At 47.0% G+C, this 24,741-nt stretch overlaps 2 protein-coding genes across 5 annotated transcripts; both read left to right on the top strand.

The window, feature by feature from the left end:
• The first annotated feature begins 167 nt into the window (after positions 1-167).
• RABIF (RAB interacting factor) lies at positions 168-6,466 on the top strand. The gene is made up of 2 exons (XM_061573328.1): positions 168-453; positions 3,888-6,466. The coding sequence occupies exons 1-2, from the start codon at positions 331-333 to the stop codon at positions 4,146-4,148; spliced, it is 384 nt and encodes a 127-aa protein (XP_061429312.1). The 5' UTR covers positions 168-330; the 3' UTR covers positions 4,149-6,466.
• A 7,497-nt stretch (positions 6,467-13,963) lies between these two features.
• On the top strand, positions 13,964-22,895 carry LOC133355967 (uncharacterized). 4 transcript variants are annotated; one of them, XM_061573429.1, is made up of 9 exons: positions 13,964-14,056; positions 14,946-15,274; positions 16,538-16,627; positions 17,445-17,804; positions 18,369-18,448; positions 19,500-19,539; positions 20,082-20,222; positions 21,500-21,603; positions 22,501-22,895. In XM_061573429.1, the coding sequence occupies exons 4-9, from the start codon at positions 17,543-17,545 to the stop codon at positions 22,537-22,539; spliced, it is 666 nt and encodes a 221-aa protein (XP_061429413.1). In that variant the 5' UTR covers positions 13,964-14,056; positions 14,946-15,274; positions 16,538-16,627; positions 17,445-17,542; the 3' UTR covers positions 22,540-22,895. The 4 variants fall into 4 exon arrangements, with proteins under 4 accessions (XP_061429413.1, XP_061429414.1, XP_061429411.1 ...); XM_061573430.1 differs by lacking the exon at positions 13,964-14,056 and having other exon boundaries at positions 14,811-15,274; positions 21,546-21,603; XM_061573427.1 differs by lacking the exon at positions 13,964-14,056 and having other exon boundaries at positions 14,811-15,274.
• The last annotated feature ends 1,846 nt before the right edge of the window (positions 22,896-24,741 follow it).

Below are 24,741 nucleotides of genomic sequence, written 5' to 3'. Positions count from 1 at the left end.
CGCGGCGCCTCGCGGCGACCCGTAGCTTCCGCGCACTGGAGGTGGGGGGGGGGAGGAATCACGAGACCCACGAATTCCGTAGTCCACATAAGAGGGCGCGCGCGGAGGCAACCAATCAGAGGGTGCCGTGGAGGGGGGGTGGGGGGTGAGTGCGGCCTTATGCGTTGTAGGGAATGTGGTTGTGGCTGTGAGCGTTGCTGGGTTCACAGCTGGGCCCTGCCGTGTCCGTCTCTCGCTCGTCTCCCCATTTACTCCCCGTCAGACCACGACGACGACGACGATTTGAAGGGAGCCATTCTCATAGTTGCGTGTGCCAGTCGCGTACGAGCGATGGACGCGGAAGATCTGAGCGGCGTGCTCACGGAGGACGGCCGGAACGCGAAGGCGGTGCTGTGTCCGCGGTGCGACTCGCAAGTGCTGAGGCCGCGCGCCGCCGCCATCGTCCACAAGCAGGTTGACGAGTGGCGCGACACCACCACCACCACCACGAGATTGTCAGTTCTCTACTGCTAGATTGTAGCTCTACACCACGAGATTGTCATTCTCCACCACGAGATTGTCAGTTCTCTACTGCTAGATTGTCACTCTACACCACGAGATTGTCAGTTCTCTACTGTGAGATTGTCACTCTACACCACGAGATTGTCAGTTCTCTACTGCTAGATTGTCACTCTACACCACGAGATTGTCAGCTCTCCACTGTGAGATTGTCAGTTCTCTACTGCTAGATTGTCACTCTCCACGAGATTGTCATTCTCCACCACGAGATTGTCAGTTCTCTACTGTGAGATTGTCACTCTACACCACGAGATTGTCAGTTCTCTACTGCTAGATTGTCGCTCTCCACCACGAGATTGTCAGTTCTCTACTGTGAGATTGTCACTTTCCATCACGAGATTGTCAGTTCTCTACTGCTAGATTGTCACTCTACACCACGAGATTGTCGCTCTCCACCACGAGATTGTCACTCTCCACCACGAGATTGTCAGTTCTCTACTGCTAGATTGTCACTCTACACCACGAGATTGTCAGTTCTCTACTGCTAGATTGTCACTCTACACCACGAGATTGTCAGTTCTCTACTGCTAGATTGTCACTCTCCATCACGAGATTGTCAGTTCTCTACTGCTAGATTGTAGCTCTACACCACGAGATTGTCAGTTCTCTACTGTGAGATTGTAGCTCTACACCACGAGATTGTCAGCTCTCCACCACGAGATTGTCACTCTCCACCACGAGATTGTCAGTTCTCTACTGCTAGATTGTCACTCTACACCACGAGATTGTCAGTTCTCTACTGCTAGATTGTCACTCTCCACCACGAGATTGGCACTCTCCACCACGAGATTGTCACTCTCCACCACGAGATTGTCGCTCTCCACCACGAGATTGTCACTCTCCACTGTGAGATTGTCACTCTCCACCACGAGATTGTCAGTTCTCTACTGCTAGATTGTCACTCTCCACCACGAGATTGTCACTCTCCACCACGAGATTGTCACTCTCCACCACCAGATTGTCACTTTCCACCACGAGATTGTCACTCTCCACCACGAGATTGTCACTCTCCACCACGAGATTGTCACTCTCCACCATGAGATTGTCACTCTCCACCACGAGATTGGTCACTCTCCACCATGAGATTGTCACTCTACACTACGAGATTGTCACTCTCCACCACGAGATTGTCACTCTCCACCACGAGATTGTCACTCTCCACCACGAGATTGTCACTCTCCACCACGAGATTGTCACTCTCCACCACGAGATTGTCACTCTCCACCACGAGATTGTCACTCTCCACCACGAGATTGTCACTCTCCACCACGAGATTGTCACTCTCCACCACGAGATTGTCACTCTCCACTACGAGATTGTCACTCTCCACCACGAGATTGTCACTCTCCACCACGAGATTGTCACTCTCCACCACGAGATTGTCACTCTCCACCACGAGATTGTCACTCTCCACCACGAGATTGTCACTCTCCACCACGAGATTGTCACTCTCCACCACGAGATTGTCACTCTCCACCACGAGATTGTCACTCTCCACCACGAGATTGTCACTCTCCACCACGAGATTGTCACTCTCCACTACGAGATTGTCACTCTCCACCACGAGATTGTCACTCTCCACCACGAGATTGTCACTCTCCACCACGAGATTGTCACTCTCCATCACGAGATTGTCACTCTCCACCACGAGATTGTCACTCTACACCTCGAGATTGTCACTCTCCATCACGAGATTGTCACTCTCCATCACGAGATTGTCACTCTACACCTCGAGATTGTCACTCTCCACCACGAGATTGTCACTCTCCACCACGAGATTGTCACTCCACCACGAGATTGTCACTCTCCATCACGAGATTGTCACTCTACACCTCGAGATTGTCACTTTACACCACGAGATTGTCACTCTCCACCACGAGATTGTCACTCTCCACCACGAGATTGTCACTCTCCACCACCAGATTGTCACTCTCCACCACGAGATTGTCACTCTCCACCACGAGATTGTCACTACACCACGAGATTGTCACTCTACACCACCAGATTGTCACTCTCCACCACGAGATTGTCACTCTACACCACCAGATTGTCACTCTCCACCACGAGATTGTCACTCTCCACCACGAGATTGTCACTCTCCACCACGAGATTGTCACTCTCCACCACGAGATTGTCACTCTCCACCACCAGATTGTCGCTCTCCACCACGAGATTGTCGCTCTCCACCACGAGATTGTCACTCTCCACCACGAGATTGTCACTCTACACCGTGAGATTGTAGCTCTCCACTGATTGCAAGATCTCCACTGCGAGATTGTCAGCGGCTCGCAATCTCAAGTTTGTGAGTTAAAATCCTCGTTGGGGGGGGTTGAGGGCTTTGAATCGACCGATCATTGCATCGACCTCCGGGGTCAATGTAACTTCTGAGTGCCCCGTTGTGGCAAATTCAACCGTGGTTGTCCTATAGATAGACTCGGTCCTGGCACATTACCGTGGAATTTCCACCACTGGCTTAGGGCTGTAAATAGATGAGCACCACCTCTGACTTCTTGGCTGTTTGAGCATGAAGACACTTTCCTTGGGGTTCATCTTCTTGGTTCTTTCGGTAAAGTCACGTAGAAGGGAAGTAATAAAATAATAAAAATAAAACATAATCACATAATTCTCACGACGTTTCGACCACAACGCAAGCAGCCGTCCTCAGGTGAAAACGAGACTTTACCGAAAGAACCAAGAAGATAAATCCCTGCAGTCACGAAAGCTTTAAATCGAAATTTCCTTGGGGTGTTCCTCCCTAACACACTGAACATTATTTAGTTTCATTCAGAATGAGTTAGAAGGCAGCAAGGTTGCTTACTTATTTGTGCTGAGTGTTTTTTTTATCAAGGTATTGAAATCCAGTCCTGTTGTTTCTTCACTGGTTTCCATGATTTTTACAGCTTTACGAGACACTCCCCACCTTGATGGGTAATCACCATCTTTATCCTTGTTTTTGTTCATATGAGGTGATAATAGGGCATGTTTCTTAATTCACGTAATTCGTAGAGCACAAGGTGCCGTTTAAAAGACATCGTCTCCAGTTGATTCACAGTAGGGCTGCTGATATTGCTGTGTAATCCCAGTTAGATATTTTTGCAGGGTCTTGTCATTTTCAAATTTTTGGCCAAGACGCCCCTATGCTAAATTTGGTCTCTTTTCGGACGCTGTCGCGGGAGGGCATTTAAACGCCCACCCCCAAGGCGCGCGTCTCGCGCGCTCTGCCATTAATACATCTACTTGCAGCAATTTACATAAAGCGGTTTTGATATGCGGAGTGTATCGAAGCGCTGTATGAATGCAAAGATTATTATCATTGTTATAATTATCAGATGACGCTGCCAAGCATGAAGAAGTCGGCAGTGGTGGCGGCGGCGGAGGCAGGTGTGGCGCCAGAACCGGAGCTCCTGAACCAGCACTGGGTGGTGAACGACATGTACGCCTTCGAGAACGTCGGCTTCACGCACACGCTCGCCGGGGCCAACGTCAAGTACCTGGCGTGCGCCGACTGCGAGGCCGGTCCCATCGGCTGGCACTGCCTGGACGACTGCAGCAGCTACTACGTCGCGCTGGGGCGCGTCAAACACGCGTGACGACGCGATGCGCGGCTCGGGATGGGGGGAGGGCGGCGGTGGGGGAAGATTGTAAACGTCCCGTCAGAGACTCTTGAGCTGAAAGTCTGCGGGGGTTTGAGTCTGATTAGCTTGCCACTTGCTGGTCCTCGGGGGTTTATTGAGTCGATGGCTTCAGCCCAGTAACATGCGATGGCACGGCCACCAGTGATTCCATTTTGGTGGAGTGGCTCAGATGTCAGAGGTTAGAGGCTGAGCTGGCACCACTGAGATCTCGGGTTCCAATCCGGGCAGCTGGCTGTGGTTAAACCACATTCTTCTCAAGTGCAGTGAGTTGATGGGCTCTGCTCGAGCATGAGTGACTGCACGGGAAAAAAAGGCTAAATTGGTTCCGTACTCGATTTGACTACATTTCCTGAAGATTAAAGTTTCAGATTAACTCATGAAACAAACATTGCTCTTTGTAGCAGGGTGGGTGGGGAAAAGTGCTGACCAAAGGTCCACTTGAAGGGATCTTGGAAATAGTTCTGTGGTATCCGCTTCCACGGGCCTTTCTCCCAAAATGAAGGGTGGCATTGCTTTGTATGAAATTTCAATGGATACTTTGTCTTGTGACGTTGTGCCGAGAGCACGAAAAGGATATATTGACGTGGGGGGGAATAAAAATGGGGTTTAACGTCATCATATTCCCGAGCTGGAGACTGAAAGTGAAGTTTTATTGTTGCATCATTGAAAAGGGCATACAAGAGCGCTCTGACGATATGTGGGAGGGAGACTGCAGTGACTGACACCTCCTCCTCTGGGGCCATTTCCTGGCACAATGTGATGTTAAGACGACGTGCTGTGAGAGTTTCAGATGAAGTGTAACAACGTGACACGTGACAAGAAGAACACGAATGTTCGTGATAATGTTTTTAATTTTTAATGATGCGCACGTGTGAGCATATCTGTGCCCAACACAGTCATGCAAATTCATCTTCCACCCCCCTCCCCGCCAGTTAGAATCTGCGTCAGCTTTCATTTAACCGTGAAAAACACCCCGTTGGAGTTGACTATCCCTTCTTAAAGGGAAGATTCGCCGACTCGTACATGAAGGGTGGTTATTTAACTTTTTCTTGGTTGTGTGCATTTTTGAAACGGAACATCTAAGACGCGTAGGATTGTGTGGCAGGTCTTCCAGTAACTCCAGTCGCTCCTCCCCATCTCGACGCACACTGCCGTGTTTACCAAATCGCGCTATATCTGCAGCGTGGAACGACCCTTGCACACGCACGGCGCGAAAGAAGTTCAACGTGTGTACGGGGAAATGGTTGATGTATGTAGCAAAGTGCTCTTATCTCCGTTCAAGCATCAAGATGTCATCAAGGCCAAAGCCATTGATGCCACAGCAAATGCTTTCTACCCTCTACCAGATACCGCAGCTGCTGAACCGCAGTGGACATGCAATCTCAAAGATCTGCCCTTCTTGTCACGCACCATCTGCTCAGGTCTTCCCCTTGGTTAGATTAGTGGAGACTGGGACGTTTTTATTTTACGTACACATTGCTCACCCTGCATTCTGTTTAGGTCGGCGTGTGAGAACTGGAGTCTGGGTAATGTGGGGTTTGTATGGCTTGGCAACTCCTCCAACGGCATGATTGTTGCCAGTGACACATTTTTCATCTGCCAGGTCAGTTGATTAATTTATTAAAGTGGGTACTATAAGGAAAACCCAGGCTGGGATGTTCATCAGAGTGTAATGGGGGGAGTCCCTTTCCACTTTTTGGAGCGCACTAACAAAGCTGACTGCTGTTTTACATAAAAAATGAAACTTCTGCAGTATTCATTTGAAACAGTAGGGTATATATTAATGTTTTGTACTTTTTCGTTACTCACTGAGCAAACCACGGTATTAAAGAAATCTGGTGTGTTTATGATAATGCTGTATATGAAGGACAGTTAAAACTGTTTTGAAAACAGAATCTTAAAGGTGTACACATACACCCAATGTTATTGATATGTAATCCCTTCTGTTATACAACTGGGTGACACTGGGAGATTGGCATGGGCTTGGCCCATGCCACGCGGGCAGCGGCGGTCATTTGACCATACATCACCACGCTGGTTAATGCGTGGTGGGATGGTGCATAGACGTTGGAGCATAGTACGGTACAACAATGAATATTTATGCACTGCCCTCTGTTGACGTAGCCCTGCAAGCAGCCTATAACACCTGTTTGATCGCATGGTGGTTACCCGTAAAGGCGAGAAGTTCAATCCTGTCGGCGAAAACAGTCGTGCCACCAACTTGACCGTGTAAGAGTGCAACGGTGAGTTAAGCGAAGCTGAATAAAAACACATACGCCTTTGTGTTGGAGTAAATTGTTCTGATGTCGGTGCACGTTTATACGGCAAAGATTTATTTATGATATCGGTGGTGACTGCTTTACTTGTTGACGAACAATACTGTATTTAAATTCCCAGTGTTATTGAAATATGTTACGGTTCAACGACGAAGGGAAAGCATTGTTAAACACGTAAATACGAATAATTATTGTACATTTGCATGTAACACTGTCGAAAAAGACTACTCAGAAGAAAATAATTACACTTGCTGGCGAGGTGTGGCCGCTGGTTTGGTGGTGGTTGTGACGATGGCAGTGTTGGCTGAGTGACCCAAGCTGGGGCAGTAACAATGAGGGCCCTTGGGTTTGGCACAGTCCACAGATTAAGAGCCATACGCAAGTGAGGACTCTTGCAAAGGACGCACGCCGGTGACACTGCCAAGGTGGTTTCATTGTTTTGTTTGTTTTGGTCAATCCACTGCTGGATGAGGGGCCCTCTTCCCCCACCCCACACCGCGCCTTGCAGGCCGTGGGAGATGGTTGGCCGTGACCTGGCCGCTGGTCGGCCACGTTGGGGTGGCGGAAATCATCACTGACCGCGACTCCTGCGGCGCCAGTCGGCGTCTCTCGCCCACCCGATCGCCCTGCCAAGCCTCAAGCCCCTCGCCGCGTAGCTCCTCGCGAGACGCGTTGTACTGTACTCGTGTGTGCCCCCCCCCCCCTTCACCAACCCGCCGCACTCGTGACCGGCGTGGTGAAGTATGTCGGTGCATAGTAAGAGTCTAAATGCAGTGTGGGACAAGAGGGGAGTGATTGCACTGCGCGTGTCCACGATACTGGCATTGATAACGATGGCGAGATGTTGACTACCTCGCTTGGTGTGCAGGAGGTCGTGGGTTCGATCCCGACCCTTGACGCCTGCTGCTGATGTGTATTTGGAGTTTGCGATGTCTCTCTCCCTGTAGGTCGCGTGGATTTTTCTCCACATTTAGAATCAACTTGCGTTTGGAGTTTGTGGCTGCTCTAAATCTCTACATTACAAGCCGACAATTCGTCGAGGCATCCTTCGAGGCCAGGTCGCTTCTGAATGGTCTACAGCTCAGTGGGCTTTGCCCGGTCAAAATAAAACATTTAGTTAAGCACTTTACACATTTCTGCACACACGTGTATCTGTATCAACTACCGACCTTGGGAGCTGCTATACAATTGATGCACAGTGTGGTGATTCTGGACTTGGTTACCCTTGTTAACACCATATAAGTGCACACAGAGCTTGATAACAATAATGTAATCTTCACATATACCCATCACTAACGATATATATGGATTACATGTATCATTGACTAAGTAGATAGTAATACCATTAGAATCCCCCACCCTGTGTCACTCATCAAACTGCTCGTCTATCCCGCCATCTGACTCACCGAGTTCAAAGTCAGGTTCTGGATCATCCTGCAGTTTTTGGTTACTGCAGGTCTGTAACCTGCACAGGTTGACAGGCTCGTGCAGCTTGGCATTTTACATGAACGCACACACTTGCATGCTAGCCGTTGCCAGACCACATCTGGTTGCGGTGGGGAGCGCATCCAGTAAATGGCCAGCTTGCCATCATCGTCTGTCCATCCATACTCAGTAGGGCTTGGCACCACAGGGTCAGCCTGCAGACAGCACTTCCAGATTGCTGCCTGATAGTTTGCTCGTTGAACTTGCGTGAAGATACAGTCTCTACATGGTGGCAGCTGGCTGGACTCGACTTCTCCCCTTTTGGTGCAGAAGAGCTGGTAGCGCAGTTGGTTCACCTCATCAGTGCTGCTATTAGCAACATACATGCGACAGGTGAACTGTTCAATTTTCTGTAACAGCTCATCACTCACATTCCATGACTGCCCCAGTCGACTAAAAGTCTCTTGGCAGGAAGTGTCCTTTCTCGCCATCTTGAGGGCATTCAGCTTCCCTCGACCGGCAAATGCACTGACAGTGTCGCAGCCTGTGGAGGCGTGTAAGCCAATTAGGCTGTCACAGATGCTGTCTCCCAAGTAACCTTGCCAGTTTGCTGATATCGACAAATCGTATGCGGTTCTGTGTCCCACACTTCTGGTAGATCGGACAGGTGATGTCCTTCTGGAAGCCAAGATAAAGCACCATGACATCAGTGTCCTCAGCTGTGATGATAACTGCCTGTGAGCCCACATTTGCTGCATGCAATGCATGCAGGAGCAGACGGGTGTCAGCTTCTTCATGCGTGGAGTGCAGCTCTGATACTTCCTCACACTCATCTTCTGTCAACTTGTAGCAGGTTTCCTCACAGGTCATGTACAACACCTTTCCATGCAGCATCTCTCTGTCTCGTGGGAGTTTCCACTCTTCCACCAGAAACTTGATGAGACTGGTCTTGTTGGAGGGACTGCACAGGAATTTTCTCCACTGCTGGACGTGGTGTCCCCCTGCAAGGTTCTTGTACTGGAGAGTGGTGTCTGCACCCCGGTTCGGTCGTTCAGCATATTTGATCAAAGTCTGTAGGTAGACATCAAAAACAACATCAATCTCACTCTGTGCCCCCTCGTGGAGGACCTGGGTCAAGGCTGACTCTGCCACCTATACAAAGGTTTTGTTGTTGCCATTCATTTTTTTGGACCAGGCTCATCCCATCAATGATGGAAGTAGATGGGGTTGGGATGTCTTCTGCAGGAGACACATTCTTTTCAAGCTCCCTGGCAAGTGCAGTCTTGTTTTTCGTAGGGACCAATCAGCATTTGCCAGTGCCCATGGCAGTGGGCCCAGTGGGTGGGCAAGGACATCCTTCATATTCACGTTCCTGCTTTCAGTCACCAGGATCATGTGGCTGAACAGGTTTCTACCTGGCGAATTGCCCGATGATGCTGGATGCAATTACCAGCGAAACGTCGTACTCAAATTGTAAATGTTGTGGTTTCATGCTTCAACACACCGGTGGGCTAAAACAGTGAACTATTTGTCTTTTGTCAACATGACACTTTTTTACTGATTGGCCGTGTCGGGTGGTGGAGGGTTACGACACATTTATAAATAACGCGATCTAAACCCAAAAACGTTGATTATGGACATTTGACAGATGTTAAAAACAGATTTTCGCCAATTTTTTTAGATATAATACCACATAAAATTTTAATGACAAAAAAATCCCTCTGAGATATTCCAAGTAGGAAGCAGTATGTAGAATTATGTGTCTTTACCTATTATGATTCATGAGTTGTCAAACTCGGCATGCAAAATGCCAGTTTGAGAATATCGCAATGCCAGTTCTGGCATTGTGATGCTCGTAGCAATGAGATTGGAGAGGTCTACCTGTGTGTTCCCCCTCTTATTGCCATGACAGCAAAGTAAATAGCCATGTATGACTCAGCTAGGCATCTGCTCCAGAGAATAAGCTTGCCAATGATAGGCAATTCAACTAGGTTATTTCTTAAGATGCGGAGAAAAATTGCGCTGAAAGATGCAAAAAATGCTTTGTTTACTTGGCGAAATCTGTATAAAATCGTAAAAACTAACTATTTATAAAATATTAATAGTTAGTTTTTATTATTTTAATCATGAATTAATAATTGTGTGCATGTAACGAAAGTTTACAATTTATAGAAGCAAATATAAAAAAATATAAAAATTGACAAACTTAACAAAAATCATATTTGCCTGTAGTAGCTGGCCTTAACTAATAATCTCAACAGGTACATTAACAATACATTGAGGGTAAAGTTATCACTTTAGCTATCTTTACTGAACAGAAAATATACAGAACCACCAGTACTTGCCTCACCTGCCAGCAAATGATCATGAGCAAACAAGCTGCTAGAAACGGAAGGAAAACAGATAGCGCCAATCTATTCCAGACTTCACTAAGTCACTGCAATTGAAGAACAAGTGTGAATAAATGCAAGAATATGTATGACATACATGCCTTGGGGATAAACATCCATTTAGTAAATTATTCATTGTCTTAATTAACAGCAGAGGTGTTGGAATGTTTTATTTGTAACGTCCGGGCAAATAGGCGTGATTGCGATAGGTGCAAAAACAGGTTTCCTGCGAGAAAAATTAAACAGCTGCTCATTTGGAAAGGTTATCGTGTATTATTTTACTTCTGTTGGTGTCACAAATAAAATGGCACCATTGAAGTGGTGCCACCTTGTGTGGTACCGATATCTCGTCTGGCTCAAGGACTAAATGTGCAGTTCCTGTTTAAAAAAAATACCATTCCTCCGGGGTCGATCAAATATGTACCACTTTGTGGGGAAGTCAACGGTGCTTGTCCGATAGGTGGACTCGATCCTGTCAGAGGATCGTGAAATGTCCACCACAGGTGGGTGAGTGGGTGAATGAGATGGTGAGTGGATGAGTGGTGGGCGAGTGGATAAATGAGATAGTAAGTGGATGAGTGAGTGGATGAATGAGATGGTGAGTGGATGAGTGAGTAATGAGATGATGAGTGGCTGAACGGGTCGGTGAGTGTGTGAATGAGATGGTGAGTGGATGAGTGAGTGGGTGAATGAGATGGTGAGTGGATGAGTGAGTGGGTAATGAGATGATGAGTGGCTGAGCGGGTCGGTGAGTGGGTGAATGAGATGGTGAGTGGATGAGTGAGTGGGTGAATGAGATGGTGAGTGGATAAGTGAGTGGGTGAATGAGATGGTGAGTGAATGCGCGGGTGTGCGTGAGTGGGTGAATGAGATGGTGAGTGAATGAACAAGTGAGATGGTGGGTAACTGGGTAAGTTCGAGTACAGCATTGAATGAGCTTATGAGTGAGTTCAAGTCTCAGATTGATTTCGTGTAACAAGGTGAGGAATCAGAATGTCAGAATATGTATTTACTGTCAGGAACCGGCGGAACGAACGCGAGGATTTTATGATGAGCAGAGCGCTACTTATTATCAGTAAACTCTTACACTTCCACACACACTCAAAGATCCCCCATATAGCTTTGACAGACTTGGGGAAAGTGCTATTAGCGAGTAGCACTTCATGAAAGCCGGCAACGGCACACAAGAGGGTGGGTAGCCAGCACCACGTCCGACCGCCTTTGTCTCCCCAGTGGCGAATCCACACATCAAGATCGGGATCGACTTCACGACCTACTGCATACCAAGTGAGGTAGTTATGGTTGTTATTGGTTCTTTCGGTAACGTCACGTAGAAGGGAAATAATAAAATAATAAAAGATTAAACAATAAAAACTTCTCACGACGTTTCGACTGCAACACAAGCAATCATCATCAGTCACGAAAGCTTTAAATCAAAATGTCTTATGGTTGTTATTGTTTGACTTGCATCCCACTGGGATTTTTGCACACAGCATTGATATACGGTGCTTTTTCTAGAAGACTTTGCTATTTTTTTCTTGGTTCTTTCGGTAAAGTCACGTAGAAGGGAAGTAATAAAATAATAAAAATAAAACATAATAAAATAAAATAATTCTCACGACGTTTCGGCTACAACGCAAGCAGCCGTCTTCAGGTGAAGAATGAGACACTACCAAGCTAGGAGCTTATATATAAGCTGGGTTGGAGGTGGAAGAGCGCCTTAACAAAAAGAATGTGCATATGAAGAGGAATTTAGCATATTCATGGGAAATGCTAAATTCCTCTTCATATGCACATTATTTTTGTTAAGGCGCTCTTCCACCTCCAACCCAGCTTATATATAAGCTCCTAGCTTGGTAGTGTCTCATTCTTCACCTGAAGGCGGCTGCTTGCGTTGTAGCCGAAACGTCGTGAGAATTATTTTATTTTATTATGTTTTATTTTTATTATTTTATTACTTCCCTTCTACGTGACTTTACCGAAAGAACCAAGAAGATGATCCCCTGCAGTCACGAAAGCTTTGAATCGATACTTTGCTATTTTTTCCTGGATTTTTCTGTTTGCGCATAGTCACTTTAAGATGTTTCTTGTTCATGTTTTTGTTTGTTGCGCTTGCACCCGATTCAAGAGCCGAATGGCTCACAGGGCTATACCTAATACATGAAACTGAACTGAGCTCCATCTCAGATCCCTTATTCCGGTGACACTCTGGTCCGCACACAGTAGAGGGCAGCACTTGCCCTGTACACGAGAGGGAGGGCTCCTCACATGACAATTCGATATTTTAATTGTTAAGAGTTGATTCAGAATTTAGCCGGAACAAAATTGAATGTGATGGTTTTTTTATTGAGTGCAATCACTCGTGATGGGGCTGAGACCAGCAACTCGCTTCACTTGTACGGGTGTATGTCAAGGACAGTGCATGCATTATCAGAGTTATGTTTTTTGTTTGCATTCCACTGCAGGTATTGTGGTCAATGCAAACATGACTCCTTGTAAAAAAGGTGTCAGTTTTGTTTCCAGCTAAAAGGGTAAAAAACAATTATCATATTTTGCTACTGGCAAATGAGGTTCCAATGGTATGTTAAACTTATTTTGCTCCATACGTGACTAACCGCGCTAATCGGAGGTGCGGGAGAAGGACAAGCTAAACACACAAAAAGTAATATTTTAAAATACTTTTTTTTAAACACGCTTTAATGAAATGTACCGTACGAGTAATGGCAAAACTCTACGATTCCAGGAAGTGGCCCCGAAGCTGCTATAAATTTCCACATGATAAGCCACTTTGTTGAGCTATCACGTGTAGCCTGGTCATTTATGAAAAATGGCTGTATAGCTCAGTGGGCCTTACTAGGTAAAATAAAAATACAGACCATCGATTATCCGGTGGGTTTGGAGGGAAGGGATTGCCGGATTTTCAAAAACGCCTGATAATCACTACATCATTATTTAAAATAGCTTATTTTGCATATTCTTGTATAACGTTATCTTTCTAGGTGTTGTGTATATGTTTTAAAATTGTTTACTATATGAAATTAGCATGAACATACAAATAGACAACAATAAATATCCTACTGTAAAAAGTTACACTGTTTCGTGCACCGTACTTAACACTCCAATCTCGAAGACTCTGCATGGGGTGATGTATGTGTAGTGTAGCACTCAGAGAGACGCATTTTTGCTTAAGATATATATTTATTATATAAGTTGTCCACCCGACTCGATGACATGTTATCAGGTGGACACAGGTTGACGATATACAACTGGGTGACTCGATGGAGCTGCTACGCTCACTATATAGCCGACTCCCTATAGGCGAGCCGTCGATGTAGTAGCCACGGTGAAGGTCTACAACTCCCTTCCCAGCCTTCTAAGACGCTGAGGGCGATCCCCAGCGATGACAACCATCCTTGGTGGCAATTGCCATTAAAGCCAATGGACCAACTTACCGCGATCAGTTTGGCCGCCAAAGTCTAAACCGCAAGCGTCGTCTGGGAGCCCAACATGGAGATGACCGCCATTTGATAGCGGGCGCCAGCACGTGCAGCCGGCGCGTGCGTGCCGCTGATTGGCTCAGAGTCGGCCGCCGTTAATCCAATCGCTGCAAAGGAAGAGCAGACCCCCCCCCCCCCCCCCCCGACAAAGATCCCCCGTTATAGCCTTCACAGACTGTTGGGGCAAGTGCTGTAAGCCAGCACCTATGAAGGCCACGCCGGACCACCTTTGTCTCCCAAGTGGCGATGTTTTTTTGAACTACACACCGCACCAGGTGCTCATTTGAGGCTGAGTCGACCTAGGGGAGGCCCACGACCTGTTCAGACAATCGTTCACCGGTGTTTGGGCACGCGAGCCGGGAATCGAACTCGGGTCGGCCGAGTTGCTAACCGCTGCGCCACCGCTCCCTCCTCCCCCCCATTGCCCCCCTCCCATTGCCTCCCTCCCCCCGATTTTTCCCCCTCCTCCCCCCCCCCTCATTGCCCCCCTCCTCCCCCCATTGCCCCCCTCCCCCCCCCATTGCCCCCCTCCGCCGCCATTTCTCACCCCTCCCCCATATTCCCCCTCCTCCCCCCTTACCCACTCCCCCCCCATTATCTCCCTCCCCCCGATTTTCCCCTCCTCCCCCCATTTACCCCCTCCTCCCCCCCATTTACCCCCCTCCTCCCCCCCATTTACCCCCCTCCTCCCCCCATTTAACCCCCTCCTCCCCCCCATTTACCCCCCTCCTCCCCCCCATTTACCCCCCTCCTCCCCCCCATTTACCCCCCTCCTCCCCCCCATTTACCCCCCTCCTCTCCCCCATTTAACCCCCTCCTCCCCCCCTCCCCGCCCCCCCTCCCCATTGCCCCCCTCCGCCGCCATTTCTCACCCCTCCCCAATTCCCCCTCCCCCCCCATTGTCCCCCTCCCTCCCCCCGCCGCCGCCATTTCTCGCCCCTCCTCCCCCCCCATTATTTCCCCCTCCCCAAGTTTAAAACGATCACGTGACGCGACTTCACCCAATGGGTGACGTCTGAGGGGGGCAAACATTTGCCGCCATTATTGAATTGGAGGCGCGCGGTGTTTTCAGGCTCCCGCCTGCACGAATTTATCCTCCCGAGTGTTGATTGTGAACGGAATTTTAAAGTAATTAATAACGTTTTTACCGTATAATTGTGACAGCGCAACCCAACCAGCGGAGCCGTATAAAGTGAAGTCAACGGAGACGTTAAACGTCGAGACGCGTTCGTGCGAAAATTTTGGCCTCGCAACCGTTGCAAACTTCTGCACCAGCATCGTAAACTCGCAAAGGGGAAACATTCTTGAAGACGCTTACGGATGAGTTCGTCGAGAAAACGTTCGAGGCGAGCCTCAAGAGCTGCGATCCGTGGCCCTGCAAACTCGCGTAGCGGGAACGGCGAAACGACGCCGGCCGTCGTGGCAGACCACGTGGCACCGCCATCTCCTGGACGACTTCGCTGTTAACGTCGAAGGCGAGAATAGTGAAACGTGTGAGTAAGGAAACGACTCTTTGCGAAACAAACGTGTAAACGTTACTTTTTGTATGTATTACAAGGTTGTAATGTTTACGCTTGGGGTTCAAACTACTGTTGTGTTTGTTCGTTTTAACACGTGGGATTTCGCTAATAATATACATGTTCTAGATTTGAAGTTTTCGTGACTGCAAGGGTCCATACTCTTTGTTTTTTCGGTAAAGTCACGTAGGTAATTTTTTTTATTCAATCACGACGTTTCGGAGGCAACACAAGCCTCCGTCTTCAGATGGAGCCGTCACAGCAAAATTACTGTATCAGTACAATTACTGTATCGGTACTGTATCAGTAAAATTACTGTATCGGTACTGTATCAGTAAAATTACTGTATCGGTACTGTATCAGTAATTTTGCTGTATCAGTACTGTATCAATAAAATGACTATCGGTACTGTATCAGTAAAATGACTATCGGTACTGTATCAGCAAAATTACTGTATCGGTAAAATTACTGTATCGGTACAATTACTGTATCAGTAATTTTGCTGTGACCTGAAGCTTGTGTTGCCTCGGAAACGTCGTGATTTAATTTATTTTCTTTTTTACCTACGTGACTTTACCGAAAAAACCAAATAGTAATATTAATGAGGTTTTTTTTGGGGGGGGGGGGGTGGTTAAATATAAATATGCACGTGTCGTTAAACCCGCCATAGGCAGGTACTAGTTTAGCACACCGGTGTGTTGGAGAGTAAACCCGCGAAACATTTGTGCTACGAAGTGTCATTGCCCGAAACGTCGCCATTTATTTGAAGCTCACACACAAAGTGTTCTTGATGAATGTGTCGAGTGTGATATCTTTTTTAAATACTGTATATATATTTGCGGGCGCATTTTGGCGTTGGTAGTTTTAAGAGGTTGAGTACAGTAGAATGATGGCTTTGCGGCACTGTCCCCGTGGGTGCCCCCCACGTGGTCCCCCCCCCCCCCACGTGTTCCCGCCCCCCCCCCCACGTGTTCCCGCCCCCCCCCCCACGTGTTCCCGCCCCCCCCCCACGTGTTCCCGCCCCCCCCCCACGTGTTCCCGCCCCCCCCCCACGTGTTCCCGCCCCCCCCCCCACGTGTTCCCGCCCCCCCCCCCCACGTGTTCCCGCCCCCCCCCCACGTGTTCCCCCCCCCACGTGTTCCCACCCCCCCCCGTGTTCCCGCCCCCCCCCCCACGTGTTCCCGCCCCCCCCCCCCCCACGTGTTCCCGCCCCCCCCCCCCCACGTGTTCCCGCAGCAGCCTGTAGCACCTGGAACGCACGCGCGTGGCACATCCACACGCGGTCCAGGCTCGGCCCCAGCTTCGCTTCCGAGATCGGCCACATTCCGGGTGATGTTGACAATGTGCCTTCGATGGCAGTACAGGATATCGGTTTATAGTATTATTTATTCCTTAATTTACGTGTGTTTTTTAAACCGGTTATGAAACTACTGCAACGTTAAACGTATTAAGAATGTGCACTGAATGCCTACTTTATTGAGGTAGATATTGGCACATAAATAAACATTGAAGAACCCTATCATTTAAGGGTGTTTATATAAGTAACGTTTGATGTATTTTATACAATGCATGTGAAGCCTTAACATTGTCATTGGCAGTGCGGTCACGGGTGATTCTTATAGTTTATCTGGCCATTCATAACTTCCTTTCATCTTCACCTTTGTCCACGTTTTACTTGCTATTTACACGGCGCATCGATTAATTAGGCCCATTTTCCCCAAAATATCGACAATTTCACGGTGAGGTTTTGTTGAAATTTAATCATCTTTACGAAAGTGCCCCCTACTTTAGCAGACGACAGAGAGTTAGTTTGACTTGTATTTCATTTGTTAGCCGGATGATCCTGTTTAGCCAGCTTGCCTGGCTATTTTACAAGGGAGATCCGTGGTTCCTTGTGAACAGAACAACAACAAAACAAAGACAAATATCAATGTTGCAGACAATAAGTGCAGGGTCCCTAAGTATTTGTAATTGTGAACAAAGCAAAAAAAAAATGCCAGTGTCTTTAAAATCGTCGACTTATCCCAGTATTAGAACTCATGATATTTGCATTGCCGGTTCAATTGACACAGACACCAGCCCACTCATTATCAGCGAAGAGATGTTATCAGCTGACAAATTTTTTTTTTGGTTTTGTTGTCCCTAGCACGGTTAACGTGAATTACTCAGCAGCGCTCGATCGGGGAGTAACAATCCGTGGAATTCTAGCCGGAGCGCTAGCCGAAGTCCCTGTTGCGTCGGGCGATGGCGTGTTCCCGCCCCCGGAATGGGAACTTTGCGGATGATCGCCAGCGGCTGCCGTGTTCCGGCCCACGGAATAGGAACTTCGCGGATGATCGCCAGCGGCTGCCGTGTTCCCGCCCCTGGAATGGGAACTTCGCGGATGATCGCCAGCGGCTGCTCTCGCGTCCAGAGACAAGCGGCTGCCAGCCACCATCGTCTGCCGACGGCTCTCGAGTGAAGAACAACGCGTCAGCAGACGCCAAGGGACCACTAGTGTCCCCTGGTAGGAGTGTGGCAATCGACATTTGAATTGTCTTTGGGAATGATAAAAATGTTGTTCTCCAATTCATGACAACATTTCCGGTTCGTGCCTGATCAACTGCTGCTGTGGGAGACCATGTGACTTGTAATTTCAGACAGGTTCAAGTTTCAACTATGCTCATAACCCCTCTGGCTTCGATAAAATAGCTACCAATTTGTGGAAAAACAACAGCTGTTATCCAATGGAAACTGGTCTCTGTGGTAGGAATTTGTAATTTCCTGAGGTGGCTCGTAGTGCTGAGCCAACAGCGCTGAAATTCTACCTTTAAATATGGGTCCCAGCCACTTGTGATTAAAACGCGCTTCTCATTTGTCGTAAGTTGAGGGTCACGAATGACTGCACGAAAAAAAAAACCTACAAATTTGGTTCCGTGCTTAAGTTGGGTAAATTCCAGCTCTGAGCATTAAAAATATCACTTTCACGGTTACATGCAAGAAGCACTAATCTCACAGCACAGTGTGTAAGAATGGTGGTGGTCAGTATTTTGAATTTAGTTTTGATATTTTGCTTTTTTCCAATCAACAGACACAGCCTTGGAGGAATGTGTTTACACAAAGCAAGACATTCGACTGAAAATATTCATGGATCAGCAGGCAAAAGCTAAGGTGCTTGAAAGTATTGTTCTTGTGAAAAAAAATATTCTGTCAAATCATTACACATTTAGGAAACGCAATGGGTGGCAGTGTGCCGCAGTGGCGGTAACACTTGTGCCTCACGGCCAGAAGGGACCTGGGTTCTATTCCCGATGCAGGTATTCTTTGATTCCCGAACGTTGGGTTTTGGAAATTTCGCGTAAACGAATTGACAAATTACAGACACTTTTCGATTAACGAAATTGAATTTCTGCATTTACGAAATTTCACTGCGGCCACGCGCCGTGAGATCATTAAATGAACCACCTGGGAGGCTGCGGCATCGATCAGCCACAGCGTCACGATGTCCCCACGGTGCAACAGCGACACCTCCACAGCACCTTGCCAGTCATTCCAAAATGCTGATCTTTTGGTGAGTTCCCTGAAGAGGATTTTTAGTATTAACTATTATTCAATCATTTTAATATTTGTTCATTATTGTTATTTTTGTATTGTAAAAAGTGATATAGGTCTATAATTTTAGGCAAGGGGTATAGTTGGAATAATGGTCTGAAACACATCCCTAGTTTTCAGTACTCGGAGGATGGCAAAAGTCGTTAAGATTTACGACATTTTGTTTTACGCGTGTCCTTTTTGAAGAATGCATCCCTTCCGTAAATCGAGGGATTCCTGTATAGGTGCCTTTCCGTGTGGAGTGTGTACATTCTCTCCCCCCCCCCCATGTTCTGCATGGGTTTCTCCGGATTTCCTCCCATAGCTAAAGAACAATATAGTGTCTCTGGCAAGGGCCGGAGCCTGCCATTGATGGGCCAGAGCCTGCCATTGATGAACAATTACCTGCGTGTTCCCCTGTTGCAAAAAAAACTTGGTAGGACCCTCCTAAAGGAGTGTTTTGATTCAGCGATGAGGCTTTCCTAAGTTAAATTAAATACACTTTAAGACTCCAGCTGTACGTTTGGATCCCAATATCAGTCCACATCTATGGGACATCGTGGACCGTACGTTAAAAATGGTTTGTATTCACATTCGCGGCAAAACTACGTGAATCTTTTTTCGTTCACAGGCCTTGGTCCCCCATAACTGCTTCAGAGATGCCCAGGAAGGTAATTAACACAAATCTGAAGCCAATAACACACACAAGCCTAAGCTGAATTTTACAAAACGCTTTCCTAATGTTCCATATATTTTATTAAAAACAAACGTTTCTGCTTTAAACGTGACTTTTTACATTTCAATTGGGTTTTATTTCACGTGACGGTAATCAGAATGTGTTTATTTTACACTTTTTATATGATCGAATTTGTTTTAACATTTGTCTCGTTTTTTTCAATATCGGTAAAGCTCGAAGCATTCGGTTGTGTTCATATCTGTTGCTGGCCTTATGCTAATTGTAAAAATGATTAACTTTATTCCTGTTATACTGTAAAGAAGAGTGGCTGTTGACTACCCACAAAGTGTTACTTGTTTAGTCATCACCAGAGTTGATGATGGGCTGATGGGATAATGAGTGAATGCTGAATATATTCTCATGTTCTACGTGTATTGTGTGTTTTTACATATCATGTAAAGCACAGTGAACCCCCTTGCTGAATTCATTGTAATTTTATTTATTTTTACTGTTTTGTAAATGTGTGTTGACGTACAGGAGCTGCGATTCCCAGTGAGCACCGCGCGTCCCGCAATACGCCGGGTCTCGCGTCGCCGCTGCACTCCCTTTACGGCTGCTTGAGCCTGGCGACGGCACCGGTGCAGGCTGCAGATCCGGAAGACATTCCCACAAAGAATGGTACAGTTCCCTCCTTATAGGTCCTCGTGTTTAACAACACCAAAAAGAACAACGCAATAACAACAGCATAGGATTATTTCAAAATGTTTTAAAAACTAAACTTTGCTAAATATTTTCTGTGTTATCTGAACAATAGCTCTTGCCAAAAATTGTGATACTTTACTGTCTATTCGTGTTACAAAGCAGTGCGATGACTAGCAGCATGTGCTTCAATGTGACCTTGCGATCACTTGTTATTTTAATATATGAACTAAAACTTCTTTTATTTTACCAGGTAAGGCCCACTGAGCTAAATGGCTCTTTTCCAGAAGCAACCTGGCCACAAGTGATAGCTCAATGAAGTGGCTTATCATGTGGAAATGTATAGCAGCAGCCAAATACTCTTAAGCGCACATTGATTCTAAATGTGGAGAGAAAAACCGGAGGACCTGGAGAAAAGCCCTCACGACCACGGGGAGAATACACAAACTCCAATAATACAGGTGTAGAGGTGTAATTGTGTATGGGCACGGATAGCTAACAAACACAAGGGGCGTGGTTAGGGCCGTACACAGAGGAGGTGCTCAAACCGACGTCCGCACCTGCATCCCCCCCCACGGGCCCCTCCCGGGGGCCGAGTGCTATAAAAGGTGGTGAGCCGGAGGGCTCGAGGTCGAGTGTTAGCTTTAACCAGCGAAGAGTGAAGACCTGCTAGAATAGGCCCCGGAGCTCCCCTGGCTCGCTGTCCTTGTCAGGGCCGACCAGGGCAAGCCGGTGGCGTGGCCCCGAGAGCCCAGACTGACGTTCTTATAAGAGCCTGTCTGGAGACTCAGGGTGCCGGGATCCCAGCTTGACCAGGGCTGGGATAGGTAGCCTCCCCTAGCTCCGTAGTGGAGGACTCGGGCGTAGGTTAGCGGGGTTAGACGTTGTGTCTCCCTGTTAGACGAGTGAAGGGGACGATACCCCTTTAAGTGCTGTGTGTACCCGTTACTGTGCACAAGTTGGTGTTAATAAATAAGTGTGCCTCCGACCCCGTCGTCCAAGCCTCTTGCAACTTACTACACAGGCGTCAGGATTGGGATTGAATCCATGACAGTACCAGGCGGGGTAGTTAACATCTCCCACAATTTATGCTAGTTGTGTTATTGGCATCGTGCTATTTGGAAATCTCACAGCATAGAGCCTTATGCTTTTGCAAAAGAGGCTGCGGAAAGATTTTTCACCGAACTTCTCTATTGAAACCCTTCTGTGTTGCTGCTGCTGTTGCTGCTGCGTGCCTGTGCGATTGCCTTCTCAAGGCAGGATCGTCTACTCGCGTGAGCTTCTGCTTAACTATCTGTACAGCCCCCTCTGCTGGGTCAAGCGCTCCCTGCCCAAGTACGACGTGGTGCTTGACAAGCCGGTGAGCGTCGTCATCGAGTCCCGTCGTCATGCGATGATGCTGCCGCGCTGCGTTGGCTTTCAGTTGCCGAACTAATAGATTACATGAGGTCTCGCTTAGTATGCACAAAGTACTTGCCGCAAATTAACCACAATACCTTGCTCATCTCATTAAGGAGCATAAACCATCACGCGAACTCCGGTTAGCCTCGCAGCGGCTTTTGGCTATTGAACAAAGGCATTCGCTGCAGCACGTGCTTCAAGATGCGCTTCTGTGCCCGTCTGGAACGCTCTTCCTTTATTAAGAAGCCACTAGACCTATGCACTTTTAAATCTAGATTGAAAACTATTTTTTTCACTGCTTTTTGTGTTTAATTTGTTGTCCTTCCCCCCCACCTGCGATTAGCGCGGTTGGATACGTACAGTGCAAAAAAGTTCAACATACATTTACCAAGTACATACAACTTTTCAAGAAATAAACTAAGCCTACGTTTCAACTATGATATAAGAAATAATAATCTACTGTTTTACAAAGGTGAGTTGTAGAGCATTCTAAGTTGATTGCAGAGAAGCAGTGGGGTCGTTTAAAGTGCAGTATATACAGTAGTGCAGTACTGTATGGACAGTCTGCCGCTAGCACCACCACTCCTGCAGCATCCTGAAGATCCCGTAAACAACAGATCTACGATAAGCGCACGGCAAGATGTCGGATGGCTGTTGGAATTTTTACGGATACGTGAAGGAAGAATTGTATTGTCGTCTATGACATGCTGGTTATTAGAGCGTTCCGAATGGTAAAGTGACAGATAACAAAGCGTGTTTTGCTGTAGTTTACTCCTGATATAAGAGTGTGTGGCTTTCTTGAAGTTGATGTAATTGATGTGTATATATATATTTTTTATGATGTCTTCCAACACAGCATGGTCATGCACTGAAGATCAAAGACTCGAGCTCTTGAACACTTGCACTGTTTGGTCCACACCAGTGTGCATCGGTGTGGCGCTTTGCTTTGTCACGTTTTCCCGTAAAGGTGAAGCTTTTTTGTGGATAAGATTGACTCACGTTTTTTTGTGCCGTTTAGTTCGAATCCCATATCCTAGTTTAGAACTGAAAATGTACGAAGTTGTTGTTGAAAACGTAAGTTTGCCGAATGCTTTGCTGCAACAGTTAATTTTTTCTTGGAAATACAAAGTGCCGTGTTTTTTTCGTTTTACAGCTACAGTTTTTTGGTAGTGGTTCTTGCTTTGTGTTTTTTTGTTGGAACACAATTGTTTTATGCCTCATGGAAGTGACAAAACATAATAAATGGTTTATATTGAAACTTGTGAAAACCGCATGCGTTGCTTGAGTTTAGAATTATTTTCTCGTTTCAATTGCGGCGTACGTTTCATACATTCGGGTGAGCGTTCTGCGTTATTTTGTAACTTTTAAGTATTTCCCTGCCTATTTGCACAGGCACGGAATTTCGCGTTTCGTCGCCGAAAAACAAACTACTGAGTGAAGTGAATCTTGAGAAAAAAGACTTGTGTGAGGAAATGTGTTAGATAATTTGCTGTAAAATGAAGAAAGATATCTTATTTTATACTAGACTAGCAGCCTTGCACGTCCTTTGTACGTGACCCGCTCGCCAGCCAGTCAGCAAAACTTTTCTCATCTAGTATGATGTCGGACACTGCTAGGGTGGAGAGTGGGTGGGGTGGAGGTGCGACTTCAGTGCCATTATCGAACCCGGCCCACCGCTGTGGGATGTGGGTGACCTCCACTCACCCTAGCCGGGAAGTCAGCCAGCCAGCAAAACGTTATTCTCATAGTATGATACATTGGTTTCTGCACGTAAATTTGAAGTGTTTTTACAACGGATCTGAGTTTTTATTTCTAATTTTGTGTCATTAATCCTCCAATAACCCTGCTCCATTCCTTCTGTAAAAACATGTTTGATCCATTTGATTATTGCTTCAAGTATTGATAACATTTTGATTTAAAGCTTTCGTGGCTGCAGGGATTCATATTCTTGGTTCTTTCGGTAAAGTCACGTAGAAGGGAAATAATAAAATAAAACAAATATACAACAAAAATTCTCACGACGTTTGATGCAACACAAGCAATCTGTTGATGATTGCTTGTGTTGCAGTCGAAACGTGAGAATTTTATATTTTTATTATTTTATTATTTCCCTTCTACGTGACTTTACCGAAAGAACCAAGAATATTGATAACATGGTATGCATTTTTGCGTTTGAATATTTTTGGGGGTTGGGAGATTCAACTCCCTCGGTTCCTAAAACTAATGCTGTGCGATATTGCCCTGACAGCACCTAAAATTCTATCCACCAACTGCACTTAAAAAAATCTCAATTTTCTTTGAGACAAGGCACCTTCTAAATGTCCTTTTAGGCAGGAAAACCTCCCACGGTGCATCCAACCCTACTTGCTGTACTCCCTCCTACTCTTTGTGCTACATCACTGTCCTGGAGGTGTGCATCTCACGCAAGCGATGGCCTCATCGCTGTGTAGTCCACCAATCCTGCCTGCAAGAAGGGGATGAATTACAGCTGTAGAAGAGTGGAGTTCACGTGACAAACATTTAAGTTAATCTTAAAACAACCACCATTTGTCACCTAAGTGGCGGTGACGCCAACATGGCGTCTGTGCCAGGCTCGGTGCACTGTGAGGCCACGTGAAGTGTTGAAGGCTTGCTGCCGGCAGGAGGTCACGGGACAGATTCAGGTGCCATGGGTTGACTGAGATGACTGGAGGATGCACCACCTGTGCCCCCTATTGTACCAACTTGCTGCGTTATCACCGCCCGGCACTCTGCTCTGATCACGTGTGCACACGAGCATCGTTGCCGAGCCCGAGGTTTGATATGTTGAAGGTGTGTGCAAGTCCTCGACTTTATTCATACGGTGGGGTAGAGTAGTTCGTGAGCAACATCTACATACGTTCGCGGAAATGCTGGAGAGTGGACCATTCGATCGAGACGGCTTTGTTGCCTGCACTTTGGCGAGACCGACGCAAGATGGGGCCACAGCTTTCTAAGGCAGCCAGCTGATGGGCTGATGTAGGTTCGGAACGCACGCTGGGTTTTGTCTGTAGCTTAAGGCGGGGTTGTGGGGAGCGGTGAGCGTGCTGTGCTACCAACTCCCGCGACATGAGTTCGG

Source organism: Lethenteron reissneri, chromosome 52 (assembly GCF_015708825.2).
Source record: "Lethenteron reissneri isolate LAM-NWPU_2019-01 chromosome 52, ASM1570882v1, whole genome shotgun sequence".
Taxonomy (NCBI): domain Eukaryota; kingdom Metazoa; phylum Chordata; class Hyperoartia; order Petromyzontiformes; family Petromyzontidae; genus Lethenteron; species Lethenteron reissneri.
This window is presented reverse-complemented; position numbering and strand designations above follow the sequence as displayed.

Excerpts from the sequence above, each read along its gene's own strand:
- RABIF (XM_061573328.1), top strand. The coding sequence starts at position 331 with ATGGACGCGGAAGATCTGAGCGGCGTGCTCACGGAGGACGGCCGGAAC. Across the intron at positions 454-3,887 it reads CCGCCATCGTCCACAAGCAG|ATGACGCTGCCAAGCATGAA; the intron begins GTTGACGAGTGG and ends TATAATTATCAG.
- LOC133355967 (XM_061573429.1), top strand. The coding sequence starts at position 17,543 with ATGGCGTGTTCCCGCCCCCGGAATGGGAACTTTGCGGATGATCGCCAG. Across the intron at positions 19,540-20,081 it reads CTTCAGAGATGCCCAGGAAG|GAGCTGCGATTCCCAGTGAG; the intron begins GTAATTAACACA and ends GTTGACGTACAG. Across the intron at positions 20,223-21,499 it reads AGACATTCCCACAAAGAATG|GCAGGATCGTCTACTCGCGT; the intron begins GTACAGTTCCCT and ends TGCCTTCTCAAG.